Here is a 21,067-nt window from a genome sequence, read left to right on the forward strand (position 1 = left end):
GGCCTGAGGCTTTCAACTTCAGCAGTAGTAAGTGGTGTGGTCGGTGACCCAGATGATTACATCACGAACTTGTCTAGATGTTTACTATTGTTATTCTTCTATCTATGTCTTACTCATAGCGGCACCGTTTTCAGCATATTCAATGTTGATTGAGTTCCACGGAGAATCTCTAACAATCATCAGGCGATCCTCTTAACGCAAGTACGTCGGCTTGGTTATCTGTTCCTTGATCATCGACTCTCGGACTCTGTCTGGGCTCTATGTAGCGGCCGACTTGTAAACGCAAAGATCGGTGATCCATTGTCTCGCATCTCCCATGTGACTCCAGCGTTCAACCATACGCTCAAATCATTGGTATATATTTGCCCTAGCCAAGGTACATACCCCACAAATCTGCAACGACACCTTGAATGCAGATTCCATGGTGCGTCGGGGAATTCATGGATGCTTTTCTCTGTGTCCATCTACACGTTACGATCATGTCTGCAGAGTAAACAGAGCAGACCAAGTCCCATGCGTAATGAGTCACAATGCGGTTGATGAGCTGCCGGTTATCAAACCGGGAATACCGTCAAGTGGCTCTTCCGCTAGACTAAGTAAGTCGGTAGCCGGACCCATGGTAGATCTTGATAACCTTGTGGAAAGACTACGCGTGTGAAAATACTTCTCTAGACATATGGACTATGAAGGTACTCAAGACAATGTGCAGTTGTCATAGCTGAACCAAGGGTGCAATGGCTGAGTCAGGACGGTCTAGACATCGATGCTCAGCAATTTCCAACACCATTGGTCCAGTAAGTGTCAGGAATCAGAACTGCCACGACAACAAACACGCAAGTCGTTTTAAGGCGCAATATGAACAGCTACCTGCACTGGATCCTTTGGACTAACCACAAATCGACAACACGAAGAAGCATATGACTCCTGACGATGTGCTTTTGTAGCAGGCCGATTACCCGTCCACCAGGCCCGAATAGACCGAATCCAAGCCAAAAGTGTAAGCGCCTGACCAGGGGAGCTATTTTAGCACGGCAGAAATGCAGTGGGTGAAGGTCAGCTGCCGTCATCGAACCATCACGTGGCGTCATTCAGTGCTCTGGCGGATTCTCGAGGCTGAGTCTCTGTACCAAGGTGCAAGAGGTACGGAGGAATAGGAGTAGCTTAGTTTGGGCTCCCGGAGGCGGTCTAGCGTAAGGTTTCCTCTTACCAGCAGTGACCGGCAACGATACACTTGGTTACAATACAATACAGCTCGACCAGGCGTAACGCTAGTTGGAGATCCTCTGGGACTACGCACCCAAGAGGGGCAACATCCAGAGAACGGAGCGAAGTCACTAGACGAATCTAGCCGAGCTAGACCGGGTTAAGCTTAGCGCCCAGGGAAAAATGAAAAAAATTTTACAGAATTTTCCTTGCGCTTGGGAACGGCTCGGTGAGGTTCCACATCTTTCCAGTTCTAGAAACCAGAGGGCCAAAGGGAGAATTACAAACGAGTGACCCAGTTGCAGAGAAATAGAGTGGAAGAAGTCGCCAGATCATAGATGGCGATGTTTTGTTTCTACTACGGAGTATTATTCTCACTTCTCCTTGTAACATCCATTCTAGGCTAAGTATCTGATATACCACCGATGTCCGCGGAGGTCCAAATCGGATTTCCCCGCACTGCATGCAATTCAAGATTTTGCGGGGGATCGCGTCATCTGGTTTTTATTTGCTTTTCTCAGTTTCTTACTAGGGGCGGACACTAACCCAACATTATGTTATCATCTTTCGACATTGTCTGATGAGTTGGGATTGAAACCATTCCTCAGGTTCATTAGAGGATGAATTTTCGAAGATATCAAAAGTCTATCACAAGCTCGGTCTAGACAACCTAGCTGTCAAGAGTCAAGCCCTGCTCTGTGCGGTGTCCGTCTGCAAGGGAAAACTCTTCCTTGACGAATGGCCGTGCATCGCCGCCATACCAATTACCTAACAGATTCGTCTTCACCGTCCCCATTGGAAGTCATCCTCCTTTGCCGTCGATTTTACTGTCAATCATCAGGGTTTCTGACTCAAAATCAAAAAAGATCTGCACTCCGGCTAAACACTTGCTGAAGGCTGACTGATGACTCGTCCCGAGTCGCCAAAACTTTGAAGTCGGCTCAGGATCTTCATTCCGAGTGATACCATCATACCCGACTCGATCATGCCATCTTGTCGGATTGCTCACGGCAATGTGGTTCATGTCATCGGGGCTGATCTACAGTACCGTTATTGATGCCGATGCTGGTTCTAGTCATCCTGGTGCGTTTACTAACTGATATAGTCAAAGTCCGATGGAGATCTTGTATGGAGTCCCCTCCGGCGCGGGAGTTGCCCTTTCTGGAAGTCGAAAGTGACAGCTAGGACTGAGGCATATTGCCATTATGGGTCTGAAACTTCAAGTGATACCATACAATTAGTTGCTTATTCTGATACAAATGCCATCAAATCGTAACCACTATAGGAGAAACGCCTTCGTTGTCTTCTATATCATTTGTGATCCCATTCAAAACAAGTTCTGTTCAGGTCCATATTCATACCGATGGACTGCTGATCCCGGCGCGCCTATACATTGGACAACCTCTTCGCAGCTTACAACTCCCGCGGGAAACTCCGACAGCAATTCTCAAGGTGTTTAATCGGATACTGCCCGGACTTCGTTTGGTGGTGGATTCCGTTTACACGCCTTCGACTAACCGAGTGGATTCCGGTTCTCAGCCGGTTCCTCGGAAATTTTTCATCGCGCATCACTAGGACGAACCGGACCTTCTTATTGGTCTTTTCCCACAATTGCCTCAGTTTAGTTTATTTTCAACTGATTTTTCACACCAAATGATAGACTAATTCTTTTCAAATCTGCCCCGTGCGCCGTAAATCACTCAATTTCATCAATCATCTGACGAATCTGGACCGTGGTTAGACGCGGACGGGACCGTCTTGTTGACCCTGACTTGAAACCATCAACTTTCCTTCTTCAGCTCCATTGGCGGAGGACGCCGATGGCCTCTCGAAAGGGTCATGTCGGTACGCCGTAATGACAAAGCGAAACCGATTACCTGATGAAGGGGCCTCAGCACATCACGCGTAAGATCATGCCATTAGCTGGAATATGGGCAATTCCGATCAGAGAATTGTCTAATATCGTGTCATTTCTGCCATTGTCTTCCTCATTATTTAGCAATTTTGACACTTATGTCATTATGTCGGAGACGAGGTCTCTACGCACTTCGGATCTCAGTTAGGAATCGGCAACTCGTTATCATGTCCCTTTCAGTCTCCGAAGATGACGGTGCTCGTAGGTCTGCGTTTACTTTTATATCTTATGAAAGTCATGCAAGCTGCATCTGAGTCTTAAAAACTCAGTGTCCTCGGATCAATTAGCTGCCATTCTGCGCTATCAGGAATGGAGCAAGCTCTCAATGCGCAGTTAATACTGGCAGGTATATCGCACATAGAGAGTAAAGCCAGTATACACTGCACAGACACACTCACCTTGTATCTGAAGTAGTCAAGAGGGCAATGTCATATAAGCACGTGACCGAATCCGCAAGATCGCCAGGGGAACGAATCTGGAGTTCCAAGAGCCAGATCGCTTCCCCTTTTCTTTGTGCCACCGTGTCTATTTGCCATTGGGCGATCGACTCTCGCCCCTGCGGAAGCTCAGCTTGAGACTTCAAGTTCATGTGGTTTATTGTCACTGCTGATGATAGCATACAGAGCATCAAGAGCTGAGACAGACTGGTGGAGTTGATGATGCGGAATCCCCACCTGAAATCCGCAACCACCTAAAGTGACACTGACAGCTTTGCATTACATCAATTGAACCTCAGGTTGCGGGGCAAGTCAATTGATCTTGCATATAACTGAACATCTGCAGAGCTGTACTGCCTTCAAACTCCTTACCATGCTCACCACGTCGCTGGTGACATGGGGCCTGACCCTCTCCGCCATCTTCCTCTTCTGGACCCTCACCTCAACCAGCTCGTCTCCTTTCGCGCGCAACTTTCCCCGTCTCTTCAACAAACGGATATGCCTCCTAATCGCCCACCCGGACGATGAGGCCATGTTCTTCTCCCCCACGGTACTGGCATTGACCAAACCAGAGCTAGGGAACCATGTGAAGATCCTCTGTCTGAGCAGCGGTACGCTACGCTTCACCCCGCGCCTGTCTCCCCCAGTCAAACAAACCCCCTAACGCAGATCCCTAGGAGACGCCGACGGCCTCGGCCACATCCGCAAAAAGGAACTCCAGCAGAGCGCCAAACACCTCGGTCTCCGCGCCGAGTCCGACGTCTTCGTCGTCGACGACCCCGCCCGGTTTCCGGATAGCATGACAGCCACCTGGTCCGAGAGCGATGTGTCCTCATTGCTCGCGTCCGCATTCGCCCCCGATCTCGCCTCGCAGTCGAACTCGTCCGCAGCCAGGAAACGAGGGGCTGGAACAACAGGCGCCCCAACCGCAACCATCGATGTCCTGATCACCTTCGACAAACATGGTATCAGCAACCACCCCAACCACCGCTCGCTGTACCACGGCGCGGTGCATTTCCTCCGGGCCCTGATGAAGGACAAGGCGGGGTATACGTGCCCCGTGACGCTGTACACGCTTACCACGACGAATATTCTACGGAAGTATATTGGGGTGTTCGATGCGCCGTGGACGATGGCGAGCGGGGCGCTGGGGTCGATCTTTGCTGGTGCGGCCAAGGGCGGGAAGGATGATATGCCGGGTAAACTGCTGTTCATCAGTGCGGTGGATGAGTATATCCGCGCGCAGGCGGCGATGGTCAAGGCGCATAAGAGCCAGATGGTCTGGTTTCGGTATGGGTGGATTACGCTGGGGAGGTATATGGTGGTTAATGATTTGAGGAGGGTGAGGGTATGATTGTGTAGTACCATCTCCATTGTGGGAGGCCGATTTCGTTTGTATTTATTTGTACATTTGCACAAATGGGAAATGAGATGAATTGATATCAGAACATTACTTGACAAGAGAATAAAATGGACGCTGAACATGAGAAGATTGGTATCGGGGGTGTTCAGGCGGAACACAACATGCATACGCTCTGAATGGGGTATCTAACAAGCATCTGCAGCAGAAGGAAAGAAAAAATCACATGGCCTGGGTCGAAACGGATTGTACAAGAAAGGCGCCGTCAACTCGAAAGGTCACTCAAGCTACAGCGAGAGGATTAGTCGTAGGATCAAAGATATCCTCGTCGCCCACGCTCCCCCCAAGCGGTCTCTGCGAGGGGTGTTCCGCTTCCACAGCATGAGGCATAGCTCCAGCCCGTTCGTCCACCGCGTCGGCTGCCATTGCTTCTTCTGAGGCAGCTCTCCGTCTCACTGGGTTGGCAAGCCGTCTCGGCACTCCCGAGAACAACCGCTCAACAGCAGGGATGTTCATATATCGCAAATCAGCAGGGTAGCACGCCCAGAAGAAGTCGTCGTCGAGTTCCCTGGCGTCTTCGTCCAGAACCAGGCCGTTATCGACGGTCGGCCGGCGCACTGGTATCCTCCTGTGTGTGTTGAGCAGGCGGTCGCCCCAGTAAGTTTCTCCGTGGACAAAGACGTCCCCGCTTCTGATCTGGAACAAAACCGACTCGGGGAGGAAGTCCTGCCACTCTTCGATCACGCGGGGAAGTAGTTGACGCTCCCAGACAGGATTGTCGCGGCCGACCCAGCGAGGATGTATGAGGAGAAGTTTCGCGAGGCGTTCCATGATGGTCGTCTGCTGGGCAGTGCGCATGCGAAGCACGTCGTATGTATGCACTGCCACGGTGAATGCTCGAGACTGGAGCAGTTTGGGGTCGAAGTCTGAAGCTGTCGCCTCCGATTGCGGTGGACCAAGGTAGTTTTCGATGATCGCTCGGGCAGTTCGGCGTTTGCGTCGGGTCTCTTCGAGAATCGCGTATGCTGACTCCATGTACTGCTTGAAATCTGGTAGCTTGGCCTGATCCCACGCTGTCTTGGCCAGGAGTTGGTACATCTCCATAGTGGGCTGGACGTCGAAAGGCTCCGACTTCATGGTTTGGCCCAGGGCCGTCAGGAACTCATATGGAACCTTTCCTTTTCTATTGCGCCGGGCATCCTTACCGAAACGCGGGCGAGAAAGAACGAAGGACCGCTCGAGTAGCTCTTGCCAGACCTCTTCTGGGACCGGAATGTCGTAGGAGAGGGATATGAAGCTGACTGCCCGCATGGCTCCGGGAATGTCGTTGTTGGTGCCAAAGGCGTGTGCGACAGCGAACAAGAGGCGACTACTTGGATACAGAGGTGACGAACGATGGTATTTCTTGGGGCGAGGAAGGCTCGATGAGTCTTCCAGCGCCGCCAGGGCGTCAATGTCGACGTTCCAAACCGTCTTCAACACGTGCTTCATTGTTGCTGTGTATCCCACCCTGGAAGACGCCAAAATCACGTTCACGTAAGTACCCTCGTCGCCCGAAGTGCCTTCTTCCGTCATCTGGGTCAAAATCCTCATGATCTCCTTGCGGACACTGCGGCGGGCGGTCCCATAGCCTTTCCATCCCACGTTTGGTTCGTCAAAGCGTCGCTTACGGTAAGCGAACGGCGTTACTCGCAGATGATACTTCTCTCGGCCAGTGTAGGCCCCATCCCAAACCTTGGCTTCCATGTAGTGATTGTAGCAATGCACATCGGGGATAACTTTGTCCTGACGCATGGCATGCCATACATGGTCGGCCATCAGCGCATCTCCGGTAGACCGCGCACAGTCCAGGAGATGGGTGTACTCTGCCAGTCCCAGTCTGTGACCCGCCGACCGTCTGATCGAGACGATCGTGGCAAGATTGCAAGCAAATTTATCGAAGATCCTGTCCAATTGCGGGTAACCTTTGACTGCTACGGCAGATGGATGCAACGCGCGATAAATAGCTCGAAAAGGATCAGTGAAGTAGGCAGGAGACAGCAAGCGAAAGGCTTCTACAAAGGTGCTCTCAGGTAACGATCCAACCACGACTTCAAATTTGGGATCGAGTAATGCGTTCATGACCAGGTCCGGTTGACCATCTCGGAGAATCGAGAAAAATTCATCTTCGAGCCCTTCTGGCACTTCCTTCTGTGCATCACCATGGTCACCCGGTGACACGACTGTGCTCTGCATAGAACCGATTGCATGAAAACGGGACAATAGCGGTGCAAGCTCCCGGTGATAACCAGGAGGTCTTTGGTCATTCTGGTGATGATCGAGATGATGCTGCTCCAAATGTGCTGGATACTTAGCATCGACGAATGACGCTGGATGGTTTGCCAGGGACCGTGTCTGGCAAAGCGTGGGCCTGGGAGCGGAGCCTGTCAGTCGGGAGGACCCATAACAGTGCCCGTAGCGGCCGATAATGGATCGAAACATGAAGAGCAGACCACGTGAGACGGTATAGTTCGGTGATATCAAGACGGTTTCATGGAGCCGGATTTTGCAGCAATTTTTCCTGATGAAATTGAAAGATTTTGGAGAAGATGAGAGATGAAGAAACGAAAGAATGTCAGGAAAGGACACTCTCTAAGTCGCGACAATGCAGGGCGTTTTGTCCAATGTGAGGGGAAATGCATGGGGTAAGGCCTCAAGGCACTCCATCCCTTCTTCTGGTTGGCCGCTGCACTCTTGGCGTGGAATCCCTGCAATTGTCTGTGCCCGCGGATTTTACCTACTCTCAGACTGCGGCATACCTATCTACTGTCGTCCCACAACCATCACCCATTGCAAGCTAGCCTCTTTGCGGTGGTAGCTTTATTATCGGCCTTACCTAGCTGTCTAGACATGGCCGACACCGAGGATACTGGCGCTGGATCCGTCTCCGAACCTTTGGATCTGGTCCGCCTCTCGCTCGATGAGATCGTCTTCGTGAAGCTCCGCGGCGATCGCGAGCTCAAGGGTCGTCTACACGTGAGTTCACCTGAGTGCCGGTCGCATTTTTGCGCAATGCTGGATCTGACATGGGATTCTTGCAGGCCTACGATAGCCACTGCAATCTTGTGCTGGGTGATGTCGAGGAGACCATCTACGTGGTGGAGGAGGATGAGAATGAAGAGGAGACCATCCGAGTACGACTACCCATCAGGTGGCCGATAGGCTTGTGATCGCGTTCAATTGATGAGGACATGAGCTAACATTTCGGTCGGCGAATACAGACAATAAAGAAGCAAGAGGAGATGCTCTTTGTACGAGGTGAGCTCGAAATGAAACCATAGCCTCGATATTCGACCGCCATACTGATCCAGAACTTTTCTACGCAGGTGACTCGGTTGTATTGATCTCTCCACAGGCGTGATATTGCGATACATCAGATAGGAGGCTTAGGGACGACATGCAGTTCACCTGATGGAATATACAGCGGTATAGGGCAATGTAGATCCCTGCTGCTATATCCTGGGGTGCGACTACGGACACCGAACCAGACGATGGCCATTAGGTGTCTCTTCAATATTCTCTGCAAACGTACAGAGCAATTGCACCATTCATCGCAGAGTGAAAAGTTGGAAACATTATGGCACAGGATGTACAGTGACTTAGGTCATAACCTTAATGAAGAGCCTCATGAAAGTAGCGGTCACTATATCGCTTGAATGTCTGGAAATAGAATTCGACCCACCAATAATATGGCTAGATGAATTCAATAGAAAATATGCCTTATGACACAGCCTTCATGTGGTGCAGCGCCGTGACTCAGTCGAAGGACTCCTCGTGGTCCCCGACGCGGCGATGACTCGCTATCGATAAAGCTTCCCCAGTTCCCGCAACTGAGCGCTTCTTTCCCACTTGCCTGACTCAACCCACCCTGCTGTCCGGTTTCGTACACCTCACTTGATCCTATATATGATTGATTGCTTGCATCTGATCTTTGCTACGTCCTGGTGAAGTCCTCACACGCTGCCTGCCTCGATCACTCATAGTGGAATTATGATAATACGAATACGTGTCTGAATGCGCCCCAGGCGACTTCATCTTTTCTCCGATTGAACAAGTACAGCCTTCAGAATTCTCCATTAGATTTCCATTTTCCATTTTTCTATCTGTCCTGTGCTTTGTGCTTTGTGTTTTGATCTTTTCTTTTGTTGAATCCGGCCATGCCACAGGGTCCCAAACTCTCACTCGAGGAGCGGCGGAGAGGCGAGATAGTATGATTCCCAACCTTCCTCATCTAGTAACAAGACTCGTTGAATTCCTGCTAATTATTCGCCGTCAAGGCCCTGAGTGAATTTGCAGAATATGCAGAGAAGCAGCAGTCGCATCGCTCGGCCCCGGTGGCCCCAAGCGATAGCGGCTACTCGACCGCGAGCGTAGCCCAAGCCACCGAGGACCACGCGGAACTCGATATTCTTGACCAACTCACGCTATCCGATACCCCGAAGGCGGCCAAGTTGAAAGACCTGCTGCTCGGTACGGGTGACGAAGCAGAAGACAGTCTGCAGCTGCTGGGCAGTATCCTGCAGGCCCGGATTGACGAGGGCCATGGGGAAACCATCTTCGACTTGGGACTCGAGGATGGTGGCGACTCCATGGGCTTCGACCTGGAGCAGTGGAATACGGCCCTGCAGCGTCTGCGGGAGGCGGCAGAGACCCTCCCGGCACATTGTCGAATCCTACTTACCTGCAATGTGGGAGGCCCGGAGGAGTCGAAAACCAAGAATGACCGGATCAAGGGTGCTTGGGGCAAGATCCTGATCCGCCAACCTGCGGATACTGTGGAGGAGATGGCTGAGATTAGAATAGCGGTTGTTGGGAATGTCGACGCCGGCAAGAGTACCATGCTTGGAGTACTCGTCAAGGGGAATCTCGATGACGGACGAGGCAGGGCGCGGATCAATCTCTTCCGCCATAAGCATGAAGTCGAGAGCGGTCGGACCAGCTCCGTCGGACTGGAGATCATGGGCTTTGATAGCCACGGCGAGATTGTCGGCAGCTCGCAGGGTCGCAAACTTTCTTGGGAAGAGATAGGAAAGCGATCTGCGAAGGTGATCTCTTTCTCCGATCTGGCCGGCCATGAGCGCTACTTGAGAACTACTGTCTTTGGCATGTTGAGCAGCAGTCCCAACTACTGTCTACTGATGGTCGCAGCCAACAACGGTCTGATTGGTATGAGCAAAGAGCATCTGGGTATTGCCTTGGCTCTGAATGTGCCAGTCATGGTGATTATCACCAAGATTGATATCTGCCCTCCGCAGATCCTGCAGGAGACCATCTCTCAGCTGACCAAGATTCTCAAGTCCCCGGGCGCTCGGAAGATTCCCATATTCGTGAAGGATATGGAGGAGACCATCAACACCGCAACTCAATTCGTCAGTCAGCGCATTTGCCCCATCTTCCAAGTGTCCAATGTCACCGGTGAGAATCTGGAACTGGTACGGACATTCCTGAACATTCTTCCGCACCGGGGCCAATACAACACAGAAGCGCCCTTTGAATTCCTGATTAATGATACCTTCTCTGTTCCTCATGTCGGAACCGTGGTGTCTGGAGTGGCCAAGTCCGGGGTGATCCATGCTGGCGATTCGGTGCTCGTGGGCCCTGATTCTCTCGGCCAGTTCACCACGACTACAATCAAGTCGATTGAACGCAAGCGGATCCAAGTGAATGCTTGCTTTGCGGGACAGTCTGGCTCATTTGCTCTCAAGCGTGTGCGTAGAAAAGAAGTGCGTAAGGGAATGGTGGTTCTCAAGAAATTGGAACAGCCTCCCAAGGTCTACCGTGAATTTGTCGCTGAGGGTACGTTCTATTATCTGGTGTCCATATAAGATTTCTCGCTGACTTGGAACAGTTCTCATTCTTTCCCACGCTACAACAATCAAACCGAGGTATCAAGCAATGCTACACGTCGGCGCAGTGAGTCAGACTTGCTCGGTCATCGATATTGACCGTCCCTTCATTCGAACGGGCGATCGAGCTCTTGTTGCCTTCCGATTCATCCAACGTCCGGAATTCTTGGCCCCTGGCGATCGAGTCTTGTTCCGGGAGGGTAAAACCAAGGGCTTGGGAATCGTCAAGAGCGTCGGATACGACCCGGATCATCCTCTTAACCCTGAAGCTAAAACTAAGTGACCATTGGTTTGAGATATGCGGGAACTTGGTTGTGTCTTTAATGCTATTGTTATGGATCAGTTTATGGTATTTTGGTTTCATTCTCGTGTCCCTGCAATCAGCCGTGCTCTTTGTTTGGGCCTACTTTAGCTGCATGTTGTTTCCCTCATGGACCATACATGAATAAATGTGCCCATGCAGGATAGGCTGCTGCGTATCCTTTCTGCTGGGTTAAGTTATCGATAGTCGTCATACATTTTACTGTTCAATACGGAACCTCTGTATTGATCCCAGTATGCTTATCCTACAAAATGACGCTGAGTGCAGGCATTAATACAAGTAGGATTAGACCCCATCAAGGAGATTCAGAGACATTCATCTCCAAGCGTATCATGTTCAAAACTGTTATTAGCCCTCCGCTCTTGGCTGCTCTCGTTGTCCTGTTTGACTGCTGCTGCTGTAGTGATGATATCACGTGGCTATGACGTCAAGCATCCCAGCTACCACAGTAGCTATGATGCCATTCCCCCAGCTGATCGACGACGTACGTATCTCTGGCAGTCAGCCGCAAAGGATCAATTGACAGCTCAGTTTTATTGAGATCATCGATAAAACCAATAGCAGCAAGACGGGAATTACAGCACCTGCCACTTTGGTGATCCCTGTACCTTACAACAGCCACCAGCTCCACTGACGTAGACCGTCTTACACTTGCCTCTCAAAACTGTTAACACGGTTATGATCTATTAAAGACAACCATCGTCAACTGATTCTGGATCAGCTTTATATTAAGCATCTACCACTCTTACACTCAATCTTGGCATTTTTTGAGAGATAAACTACCCACGTTGAACGCTACCGACCTCGTCATTGATATACAGACCGCCTCACTGCCTGCTATACATCGTCCTATCATCCCAACGCCTGATAATGGAGTCTGTACAGAAGGCCGTACGTGATGCTGCAGACGGCTTGCGTAACCTCGCTTTCGGCCCACAGCAAGTCACAGAAGCTGCTACTCAACATGGCGAGGAACCCGTCTCCGGCGTGCAGGGTCGAGGAACGCCCACTGATCCATACGACGCTGGAAACCGAGATGGTGAGTTCTGAGTACTTTGATGACGACATGCTTTCGTCGGGCTGTCGCGTCGAGTGGCATTGTATGCTATTATCCAAACACAGTGGCTAACACTGCACACAGAACAACCAGGCGCCCCTCAAACTCAAGACAACACCGCCGTTATCCCCGAGCCACTCGAATCAATTACACCCATTGAAACCAAGCCCACGGACGTCAGTTCCGCCAACAGCACCTCGGACCAGGGAGCCGGAGCCGGAGCAGGAGCAGGGCTCCCTACCGCTCTCCCTGTAGCTCCGCAGCCATCGTCCACACCTACACAGGAAAAGTCGCAGTCGCAATCTACAACCCCCAACACCAACCCAGACCCCGGATCCGGACCCAGCAACCCAGCCGTGGACCAACCCTCGCCCGCACAAGAGCAGTCGAATCCCACCGCGAGCTCGGCAGACACTACCACCAGCACTAGCAACAGCAACAGCTCAAGCAGCAGCAGCAACAACAACAACAACAACACACCCACCCACTCCGAGCCCGAGAAACCTGCCCCGAACAACGATCCCAGACCATGCCCGACGGCGACAGCAGCTCGCAGCAGAAGGAGGACGGCGGCGTACCTGGCGGTGTTGAGCGCGCCCCGCCTACCACGACGCAGCAGGTGAGCGTCGAGGCGCTGAAGGGGCCGCAGGGTCCTGCGCCTCGGGATGCGTATGAGTTCGAGAAGGAGATTGACGGGCAGCCGTCGAAGAGGAGGACTGGTTAGTATTTGCCCTTTACGTGGTTGTGCATGTGAGGTGTGCTAACCGTTCATAGACCAAGATACGAATGAGAAGGGTGATTCGGGGAATCACCATCATAGGATGGGACACGTGAAGGAGCGGCTGGGGAAGGTGTTCAAGCATGGTAATCATTGAGATCGGGATACTGAATGATTGGAGGTTCGGTTGGATTTCATTCATTTGATTTATGAGTAAAGCTTCGGCTTAATGTATCGCGCTGGAGATCGTCATCTACTATTCTGAATGTCATTTATGTGCAACTATTCCTCGCGGTAAACCGTAACCTTTCGTAACAAATCTCGAGGTGCAACATCAAGGGGTATATAATAGCAGCATGTACTCCGTACTTTTGCCATGGTATCAAACAACGGTATCAACGACTACTCAAACAACAGCTTCAACTCCTCAATCCTCTCCTTCCTCTTCTCATCCTCCGATCCATCACCACCAACCCGCAAGCCCAACGACCCGGCAATATTCATCTTCCGCTCCTGCACCCGTAACATCCGCCCCTCGATCGAGTCCTTGACGATAAACCGCGTCACAGAGACGTCACGCAGCTGGCCCATCCGATGCACACGATCAATCGCTTGAGCCTCAATCGCAAAGCTCCACCACGGATCCATCATGAAGACGTTACTGGCAGCCGTGAGATTGAGGCCGACGCCGCCGGCGCGCAAGCTGATCAGTAGCACGGTGGGGCTTTTGGTTGATGATTGGGCGTTCTCGGAGGAGGGTTTCACGCGGGGCGTGTCGGGGCCCTCGTCCTCGTCGATTTCCTCCTGATCGAAGGTCTCGGTTCTGCTGAACTCCGCGAGGACCTCGGCTCGGGCCTTTTGCGGCATTGTCCCGTCTAGGCGGACGTATGAGATGCCGGCTCTGGTGAGTTGCGGGCCGATCAGGTCGAGGAAGCTGGTAAATTGGGAGAAGACGACGGATTTTGTGTTTGCGGGGACGCGGCTGAGGCGGTTGATTAGGGCGTGGATCTTCGCGGAGGTGTGAGCTGACGGTGAGAGAGGGTTGATGCGTCGGAGGGAGATCCGGGGTGCTGGGTGCGGACTGGAAGCAGGAGTGCTGCTGTAGATATCAATCTCTGTAGGGGTCGAACCAGGCGATTGGTGACGGATCACTTGGAAGATGTCTCGTGAGGTAACTGGTGCTCGACACGAAAAGCATCGAGGCGTCACGCCCTTGTCTGTTTGGTGGCGTATATAGTCCTCCAAGCATTTCTTACATGCGCTGTGCCAACAGGCTGTAACAGCGGGATCGATCATGGGTTCTTCCGAGCAAATGGGGCATTCTCCGCTGGATTCGGTTTGAATCTGCCTCAGGGCATGGGTGGTGAATTTGGCGCCCGGGTCCTGTGCCTCGGCCGAATCCGCATTTTCCAAGCTGGCTGAGAAGCGGTCTATAAGCTCTTGCAGATCCATGTCGTCTTTCAGCTCGTTAGCTGCATCAGCTGTTGCCGCTGCATCTTCCTCATCTGCTACAACGGTCTTGTTACGCGTGAGGACAGGATGGCAGCAAGTCTGTCGGAGACGGAGGATTTGAGCGAAGATTGTCGAGAATGACTTCAGGAGCGTACCGGCTTCGATGTTGTCGTTGAAAGTGCGTTTGGCTCGGGTGAAAATATAGTCGTAGATTTCGCGTTCTTGCTCGGAAAGCTCTACTTCTACAATATCAATGGTCCGTCGGGGCAGTGGCACCAAAGGCTCTCCCTCGGGTGTTTTCATTGTCTTGGTTCGACGGAGAACCAAAGGCTCCAGGACGGTCTGCACGACATTGAGAGCTCGAACGTAGTCCTTGGATTCGAAGGGTACGGTGATGAACGTCTTCCAGAACGAAAAGTTGTTCCAGGGTTCAACTTGTAGAAATCGCACCAAGCTGAAAAGGTCCTCAAGGCGGTTCACTATAGGCGTTCCAGTGAGCACCCATCGATGTGTCGCTCTCAGCTCATAACAAGCTCTTGCGGTCTTTGACCGTCGATTCTTAATGACGTGGGCTTCATCGAGGATGACGCGGAAGAAGTCCACAGAAAACAAGCCACCTTGAGTATTGGAATTGAACATGGCGAGCTGACGCGATTCTGACAGTACAACACCATAACTGGTGATTATAATGTTAGGCGCAGCGGGATTGCCAGCGGAACAGAGCTCTTGCAGATTGGCGGTTTTGTCGGCACCATAATACATCAGCACCTTCATTGTTCCCGGTTCCGAGGCCTTCATTGCCTCGCTTTCCCACTGCGACAGGAGAGAGGTTGGAGCCACGACAAGGGTCGTGTTTGGTGCAGGCAGCACGGCATTCGTGGAGCTAGGCATCCTTACCAGCCGGGTGGAAGAATTTGGACCCTCCCGGCTCGGCGACACATTTCTATGCGAGTGTATGAGACTCAGCATTTCAATGGTTTTGCCCAAGCCCATTTCGTCGGCCAGAATGCCACCCAGACAATGCTGTTCCTGTGCGGGAAAGTCAAGACTGAGCTCTCCTGAGTACGGATTAACGTAGAAATGTGCCTGTCCCTCGACTGCTGGCAAATCTCTGTCATCGACGTCCTTGGTTGGCCACGTGTATTCCTCCCACAGAGGGTGCATTGACAATTCTCTGCCAGACTTCTTATCTTTCTCTTTCGCCAGCATCCAGTGCAGTGCTTGCCTCTGGTACTTTCGCAGGTTCAGCACAAAGCTTGATGGAGGTTGAGCCTCTGGCATGTTGAAATCGAAAGACTGCGCCTTCTTGTATAGCGTATCGAGCTGATCTTCTTCTAACTCTGGAGATTCCTCATCTTCGGATGATTCGTTGGATTTTCCTTCTTTCTTCGTCTTGTCGTATTGTTCCGCAATCTCCGCGGCACGCAACAGCCCTTCTTTTTTGTGCTTTTTGGTCATGTCGTTGACAGTGGTCGGTTGTAGACCAATTTCGTCAAAGAGCTTCACAAGCGCCACCTGACGAAGTCGCAGCTGTTTCTCTTCGGCGCTTTCTTGCTCTTCGAATAATGCAGTTGACCGGTTGTCGTCGCCCATATTCCAAAGATTGCGAGGCAGAAACGCCTCTTTACGCAGATAGCACCATAATTGCAGATATATCGTATCGTTGACCCGGACCCTGTCAGGCGCAAAAACGCAGATACCTCCGAATTTACAGATCTTTTGATCGATCAAAGTTGAAACCCATTCGGCTGTCTCTCGCGGCAACCTTCCAATTTCTTGTCCGGATTTGTTCGTGAATCGAGTTAGGACATCCCCCTTCTGGTTGGTAATGAGCTTGCCTCCTCGGCCACGCTTGGATACCGGCTGAGACCTCGCGCGTTCAACATTCACATGCTCCCCGTGTTTGAGTAGACCAACGCCGCTTCTTGTAGCCCAAGCTCCGACGCCGAAAGCGCCAATGTATCTCGAAGATTGCGGAAGGCTGCGGCGCGATGTGGTTTGGTTCGGTTTTCGATTAATCGTTGTATCAACTGTCTGGGGAATCGGTTCGTTGACTGGGGTGCGAGGAGTGGAGAGTGTTTGTTGGCGAGAGGCCACAGGAGCCTGACTTGGCAGACTGTTGTTCGACGACTTCCATGACCCGTCGAAGTAGATGTTGACTGCTCGCTCCAGATCATCGCCAGAGGCTTTGCGAATTTTCTCTACTGATTCCGGGGAAAGATGTTCTCCAATGATGCTAGCAAAGGCTGCAATATCGAATCCACCTGAACTCTGAGATCCTTGTGTTTCGGTAACTGTCCTTTCCGCACTTGCTTGTTGTCTGTATCCGTCCGTCAGACCCTGGTCAATCCGTTGATCTGGCCGGGCACTTATTGAAGTAGAGTGGTCGCAGATTTCATGATCAACCTTTCCGTTCTCCTGTTTGTCGTCTTCCTTGGGCAAGTTATGCTTCTGATCTTCGGAGCTTAATTCTGGGCTCTCTCCGCGAGACTCCTTGAGTATTGGAAACGAGTGGTCATCGTTCAGCTGCTGCCGTTGAATGTCACTCCCCTCTGGACCAGCAGAGGAAGTCGTAGACGCGTCGAGATTCGTGGCAATGGGTGCAGCTTCGTTAGAAGGGGTCCGGTGTGTATCCTCTTCGTCAACAAAAAATCGTCTCTTCTTTAAAGGCCGTTCATCCAGATCCCCAAAAACCATTTTATAAATCTGATCTCGAATTAGATGGCCGACTTTATGACGAGGGGATGTTGGAGTTGAGCAGAAAAGCCATCAAAATTGATGTGCCTGATCATTAATGGACGGGAGACGCGCCGAGACCGAGAAAGACGCGATGGACCGCTGCATTTCGGGCCGACGTCATTCTTTAATAAATTTATGGGCGGCTTCAATTGTCACATTGTCGTCGATACGACCAGCAATTCATCCGTATAGACTATTTTCCTTTTTCCCGGTATGTTTCGAGCTTAGGGGTCTACTCCATCATTGAGATTTTGGTCTGTTGACAAGATATCTAGAAGACGCAGCTATGTGCATGCCAGCATTCATCTGAAGCAGAAACACCTTGGCTCAAAAAACCTCCTATAAAATGTCATTGCTAGAGGAAATTGCCCGTGCATGTCGTGCCAGGGCACGATCATGTCCCATTTCTCAGGTTAGAGTACAACCACAGCAACGAAGGCATCTCTCTCGATCAGCGCCAGCCGCCAGTCCCGTCTCCGGCGCAGCTGAAGCAGAAGTCCAAGCTGCGCGGAAATACTGCTCGGATCTCCTTTTGTACGAGACATCCTTTCCTTTTTATATAGGCGAACCAACTCACATGGAACGTATAGGAAATATGACCGGCCCTCCTACACGCTCAGCACGTTCATCCCGCAGAAATCGCAAACATCCTACCTCGCCCTCCGAGCCCTGAATGTCACCCTCTCCATGATCCCCGAGACCACCTCCTCTTACACAATTGGGCTAATGCGACTGCAATTCTGGCGCGACGCCGTCGCCAAGATCCTCGCCGGTTCACCCCCAAAGAACCCATCGCCATCCTCTTGGCGTCCGCAATAGCAGACCTCAACGAGCGCACACAAGGCCAAGCCCGGATCAGCAAAGCCTGGCTGAACAAGATGATCAACGCGCGCGAGCAAACCCTCACCAACGACCCGTACCCAACTGTCGCCGCGCTGGAAACCTACGCAGAAAACACCTACTCGACCCTGCTCTACCTGACGCTGTCCTCGCTGCCCATGACCTCCATCTCAGCCGACCACGTCGCATCGCACATCGGCAAAGCAGCTGGTATCGCCGCGGTCCTCCGCGGCCTGCCGCTGGTTGCGTTCCCACCTCCTCAGGCCCAGTCGCCCACGCAGCCTGCCTCGGGCAACTTCGGAGGCACTAAGCAAGGTGCGGTGATGCTGCCGCTGGACGTCATGGCGCAGGCGGGCGTGAAGGAGGAAGATGTCTTCCGGATGGGCGGCGAGGCACCGGGACTACGTGACGCCGTCTTCACGGTTGCGACGCGGGCCAGCGATCATCTGATTACCGTGCAGCAAATGCTCAGCAACCTCCGCGCTGGTCAGGATGTGGGGCATGATTTTGAGCATGCGGGTGAGGAGGGGCATGAGTACCTCGCGGGCAGGGGCCAACGCGACGAGTCGCCTTTGGACGAGGTGAATCGGGCTTTTGGTGTGTTCCTGCCTGCGGTGAGCACGCGCCTTTGGCTGGATAGGTTGCAGAAGGTCGATTTCGATATCTTCCGGCCGGAGCTGCTTCGGTCTGACTGGAGGCTGCCCTGGAAGGCTTACTTGGCGTTTAACAGGAAGTCTCTCTAATATGGGTGCTTCTCATGGCGAGGACTTGTTTGCACAATTGTGTACGAATATAGACAAAAATATTATTTTACCGTGTATATAGTCTTGTATGTACTATAGATTGTATCCGTCCATCAAGGACCAGATATTTCCAAATATACCATTGCTGGTATAAACTCAAGCTCGTTTCACGGCCCTTCGTTCCCGTCTCTGCTTCCTCGAGCTGGTGATCAACCGTCTCTGAGCGAGCAGCACTGCGTAGCGTTGAATCTTGTCCCGCCTGTTGTCAAAGCATTAGCATTATTTCTGTCTCGAGGACGAAGGTCACTTACATCAGGAAAATAGTCGTTGCGAAGACGAAAGGAACCGCAATCATCCAGAAGTAGCTTTCAGAGAAGTTAGTATGATCTTGAGATAGACGGAACAGGAAGAAACGTACGAATCACTATGCTGGATTCCAGAGAAGTGCTCAAAGTTCATTCCAAAGTAACCCTAGCTTGAGGTTAGTACACGGTGAAATACTCAAACAGGTGCAAAGATTGACGAACAGTCAAGAATGTCAATGGTAGATAGAAGCATGTCACAAGTGTCAGTTGCTTCATGCTTTCGTTTTGATAGGCTCCTGCAGGCAGTCAGCACACGAAGCTCAACTCGTCCTCGGGAGGATATTACCGATTGTGTTGAATATCAGATCAATCATATTATCAGCAGCACGTCTCATTTGATCGTATGTCTCCACAATGGTTATACAGTGGTCCAGCGCATCCCCTAGGTACGTATGACACATGTGGCTGATCGAAACACTTGACCCACCCAAACTCTTGAGATTTGGCGTGGCTACCCCCACCTGGGGTTGACCGTCTGAGGAGTTGAAAGACATTGAGAGTGGCGTTGCGGTACCGAGTTGCTTGAGACCGAAGCCAGGGGTACTGACGGGCTCTGAGCGATGGTCCCGGAGGGCATTGATGACCGTCACAATCGGCTGCATGGAGCTTCTCAAAACAGCAATCTCGGACGTTAGTATATACAAGCTTTTGGATTGATCCACGTCGGGATCTGTGAGAACTTCAAGTTCCAGGTCACCGATTGCGTCTTGATACGCACTCGTCACTGGTATAGCCAGGTCAATTATGGCGTCCAATATCGCCTGCAAGAGCATGCTGGCATCGCAGGATTGGCGCAAAATCGTCTCCGGTGAGCTGAGGCGACGAACAATAGGCGCCTCAATGTCGTCGGCACTGGTCTCGAAGAAGGATGTGACCGTATTATCTGCATGCAAGAATAGCGAAACCTGTTCGAGTGTGACACTCAGACCTTTCGATGCTAGAACAGCGTGGCGTTCCATGAACGCGATCCTGTCCTCGTTCGGGCCTCCGCGGAAGCGTTGAATGCTGCGCGCCGTGTACCCAGCACTGGCAGTGTCACCCAGACCAGACTGGGTTTTCGACGAGGCTCTCCCCGACGAAGGGCGAGCGCTTGTCCCGCCAGCATATCTGTCGTCTGTCTCCTTCGATGACCGAAATGTGAAGAGATCCTTCAATGCGGCCACAACGAGCGATCTTTTCGTTGGTCGCTTCAGTGAATGGGTCTTCCCACTTGATGTCGAACTTCTGCGGTCGCGGGCAAATGAGCTTCGTCCGTCTTCTTCTTCCTCTTCAGAGTCACTGCTAGACTCCTCCCTCAGCTTTACCAGTTTCTGCAAGGTAAGCACGATATAGGCGTGATCCGAATACCAGTCCGCCTTTGTACGGTTTGTCGTGTTGATCATGTCCTCAATTGCAAGTCTGTGGAGGCCCTTATGTTTTCCCAAAATCCTGATCACATCCCAACTCAGTCCATTGACATTGATCCACCTGCACTGGACCCAGGGCTCCCTTTGTCGCTCGAGGAAGGCTTCCAGCGTGTCATTGTCCAGCTCGTACTGCCGCATTTCATGTTGCGAAAAGTCCACCACGATTATCTCACATCTTCTGTGTAATTCAGTGGGTATATGAGGTGCCCAATCAGCACCGTAGGCGGGAGGAGGTTTGTTCGGGTCAATGCCTGGTTCTGTTCCCGGTTGCCAGTTGGGATCATGAGCAACGCTGTCGGGATGATAAGAGCGGGCTGTGTTGGAGCGACGCACGCGATGCTTGACCGTATCCTGCGATGTGATCCGAGCCGCAGTAGTAAATGTTTCAGGCGAACGAGGAGCCATTCCCTTGGCGGGCGTGGAAAAGGGTGATGGCGGTGCGATAGATGCCCGCGGATTTGCCTCGATGTCTCTTTCATCGAGAGCGACAGGCGGCAGCTCAATGGTCCGCGCATGGTCGAGTGAGTGAATGCTCATGGTGACGAACGACTATGATAGCTTGTGCACGAGCTAGAGGCATTCAAACTCAGAACATCCTTGTCGCATGAAGCGGAACAAGCCCTGA

The 21,067-nt window shown here is 51.9% G+C and overlaps 8 protein-coding genes across 8 annotated transcripts; 5 read left to right on the top strand and 3 right to left on the bottom strand.

Annotated features, from left to right (window-relative positions):
* Positions 1 to 3,928: 3,928 nt before the first annotated feature.
* Positions 3,929 to 4,909, top strand: P174DRAFT_364045 (PIG-L family deacetylase; the record flags this gene model as incomplete). The annotated part of the gene is made up of 2 exons (XM_024821960.1): positions 3,929 to 4,166; positions 4,233 to 4,909. The coding sequence occupies 2 exons, from the start codon at positions 3,929 to 3,931 to the stop codon at positions 4,907 to 4,909; spliced, it is 915 nt and encodes a 304-aa protein (XP_024686145.1).
* Positions 4,910 to 5,197: 288 nt separating this feature from the next.
* On the bottom strand, positions 5,198 to 7,396 carry P174DRAFT_502107 (uncharacterized protein; the record flags this gene model as incomplete). Its single annotated transcript, XM_024831070.1, has 1 exon — positions 5,198 to 7,396. The coding sequence occupies one exon, from the start codon at positions 7,394 to 7,396 to the stop codon at positions 5,198 to 5,200; it is 2,199 nt and encodes a 732-aa protein (XP_024686146.1).
* A 314-nt stretch (positions 7,397 to 7,710) lies between these two features.
* P174DRAFT_439318 (U4/U6-U5 snRNP complex subunit LSM3) lies at positions 7,711 to 8,594 on the top strand. The gene is made up of 4 exons (XM_024826764.1): positions 7,711 to 7,930; positions 7,996 to 8,088; positions 8,176 to 8,212; positions 8,281 to 8,594. The coding sequence occupies exons 1-4, from the start codon at positions 7,805 to 7,807 to the stop codon at positions 8,313 to 8,315; spliced, it is 291 nt and encodes a 96-aa protein (XP_024686147.1). The 5' UTR covers positions 7,711 to 7,804; the 3' UTR covers positions 8,316 to 8,594.
* A 216-nt stretch (positions 8,595 to 8,810) lies between these two features.
* Positions 8,811 to 11,326, top strand: P174DRAFT_385502 (putative GTP binding protein (GTPBP1)). Its single transcript, XM_024823259.1, has 3 exons — positions 8,811 to 9,162; positions 9,232 to 10,750; positions 10,803 to 11,326. Exons 1-3 carry the CDS (start codon positions 9,112 to 9,114, stop codon positions 11,081 to 11,083), a joined length of 1,851 nt encoding a protein of 616 aa, XP_024686148.1. The 5' UTR covers positions 8,811 to 9,111; the 3' UTR covers positions 11,084 to 11,326.
* A 288-nt stretch (positions 11,327 to 11,614) lies between these two features.
* P174DRAFT_439320 (uncharacterized protein) lies at positions 11,615 to 13,135 on the top strand. Its single transcript, XM_024826765.1, has 4 exons — positions 11,615 to 12,161; positions 12,264 to 12,535; positions 12,706 to 12,898; positions 12,954 to 13,135. The coding sequence occupies exons 1-4, from the start codon at positions 11,993 to 11,995 to the stop codon at positions 13,052 to 13,054; spliced, it is 735 nt and encodes a 244-aa protein (XP_024686149.1). The 5' UTR covers positions 11,615 to 11,992; the 3' UTR covers positions 13,055 to 13,135.
* Positions 13,136 to 13,150: 15 nt separating this feature from the next.
* Positions 13,151 to 17,095, bottom strand: P174DRAFT_449162 (DEAD/DEAH box helicase). The gene has a single exon (XM_024828816.1). It carries the CDS (start codon positions 17,044 to 17,046, stop codon positions 13,300 to 13,302), a length of 3,747 nt encoding a protein of 1,248 aa, XP_024686150.1. The 5' UTR covers positions 17,047 to 17,095; the 3' UTR covers positions 13,151 to 13,299.
* A 162-nt stretch (positions 17,096 to 17,257) lies between these two features.
* Positions 17,258 to 18,796, top strand: P174DRAFT_439322 (uncharacterized protein). Its single transcript, XM_024826766.1, has 4 exons — positions 17,258 to 17,299; positions 17,364 to 17,622; positions 17,679 to 17,860; positions 17,908 to 18,796. Exons 2-4 carry the CDS (start codon positions 17,435 to 17,437, stop codon positions 18,669 to 18,671), a joined length of 1,134 nt encoding a protein of 377 aa, XP_024686151.1. The 5' UTR covers positions 17,258 to 17,299; positions 17,364 to 17,434; the 3' UTR covers positions 18,672 to 18,796.
* Positions 18,797 to 18,827: 31 nt separating this feature from the next.
* On the bottom strand, positions 18,828 to 20,979 carry P174DRAFT_418510 (putative CorA family metal ion transporter; the record flags this gene model as incomplete). The annotated part of the gene is made up of 5 exons (XM_024824696.1): positions 18,828 to 18,930; positions 18,983 to 19,036; positions 19,090 to 19,142; positions 19,199 to 19,272; positions 19,323 to 20,979. 5 exons carry the CDS (start codon positions 20,977 to 20,979, stop codon positions 18,828 to 18,830), a joined length of 1,941 nt encoding a protein of 646 aa, XP_024686152.1.
* Between the last annotated feature and the right edge of the window lie 88 nt (positions 20,980 to 21,067).

Source organism: Aspergillus novofumigatus (assembly GCF_002847465.1).
Source record: "Aspergillus novofumigatus IBT 16806 chromosome Unknown P174scaffold_2, whole genome shotgun sequence".
Classification (NCBI taxonomy): domain Eukaryota; kingdom Fungi; phylum Ascomycota; class Eurotiomycetes; order Eurotiales; family Aspergillaceae; genus Aspergillus; species Aspergillus novofumigatus.

Coding starts and splice junctions, on each gene's coding strand:
- P174DRAFT_439318 (XM_024826764.1), top strand. CDS start 7,805: ATGGCCGACACCGAGGATACTGGCGCTGGATCCGTCTCCGAACCTTTG. Junction 7,931..7,995: donor AGCTCAAGGGTCGTCTACAC/GTGAGTTCACCT, acceptor GGATTCTTGCAG/GCCTACGATAGCCACTGCAA. Junction 8,089..8,175: donor ATGAAGAGGAGACCATCCGA/GTACGACTACCC, acceptor CGGCGAATACAG/ACAATAAAGAAGCAAGAGGA.
- P174DRAFT_385502 (XM_024823259.1), top strand. CDS start 9,112: ATGCCACAGGGTCCCAAACTCTCACTCGAGGAGCGGCGGAGAGGCGAG. Junction 9,163..9,231: donor AGCGGCGGAGAGGCGAGATA/GTATGATTCCCA, acceptor TTCGCCGTCAAG/GCCCTGAGTGAATTTGCAGA. Junction 10,751..10,802: donor CCGTGAATTTGTCGCTGAGG/GTACGTTCTATT, acceptor GACTTGGAACAG/TTCTCATTCTTTCCCACGCT.
- P174DRAFT_439320 (XM_024826765.1), top strand. CDS start 11,993: ATGGAGTCTGTACAGAAGGCCGTACGTGATGCTGCAGACGGCTTGCGT. Junction 12,162..12,263: donor CGACGCTGGAAACCGAGATG/GTGAGTTCTGAG, acceptor CACTGCACACAG/AACAACCAGGCGCCCCTCAA. Junction 12,536..12,705: donor CCGGACCCAGCAACCCAGCC/GTGGACCAACCC, acceptor CAACGATCCCAG/ACCATGCCCGACGGCGACAG.
- P174DRAFT_449162 (XM_024828816.1), bottom strand. CDS start 17,046: ATGGTTTTTGGGGATCTGGATGAACGGCCTTTAAAGAAGAGACGATTT.
- P174DRAFT_439322 (XM_024826766.1), top strand. CDS start 17,435: ATGTCATTGCTAGAGGAAATTGCCCGTGCATGTCGTGCCAGGGCACGA. Junction 17,623..17,678: donor TACTGCTCGGATCTCCTTTT/GTACGAGACATC, acceptor TGGAACGTATAG/GAAATATGACCGGCCCTCCT. Junction 17,861..17,907: donor CGTCGCCAAGATCCTCGCCG/GTTCACCCCCAA, acceptor CGTCCGCAATAG/CAGACCTCAACGAGCGCACA.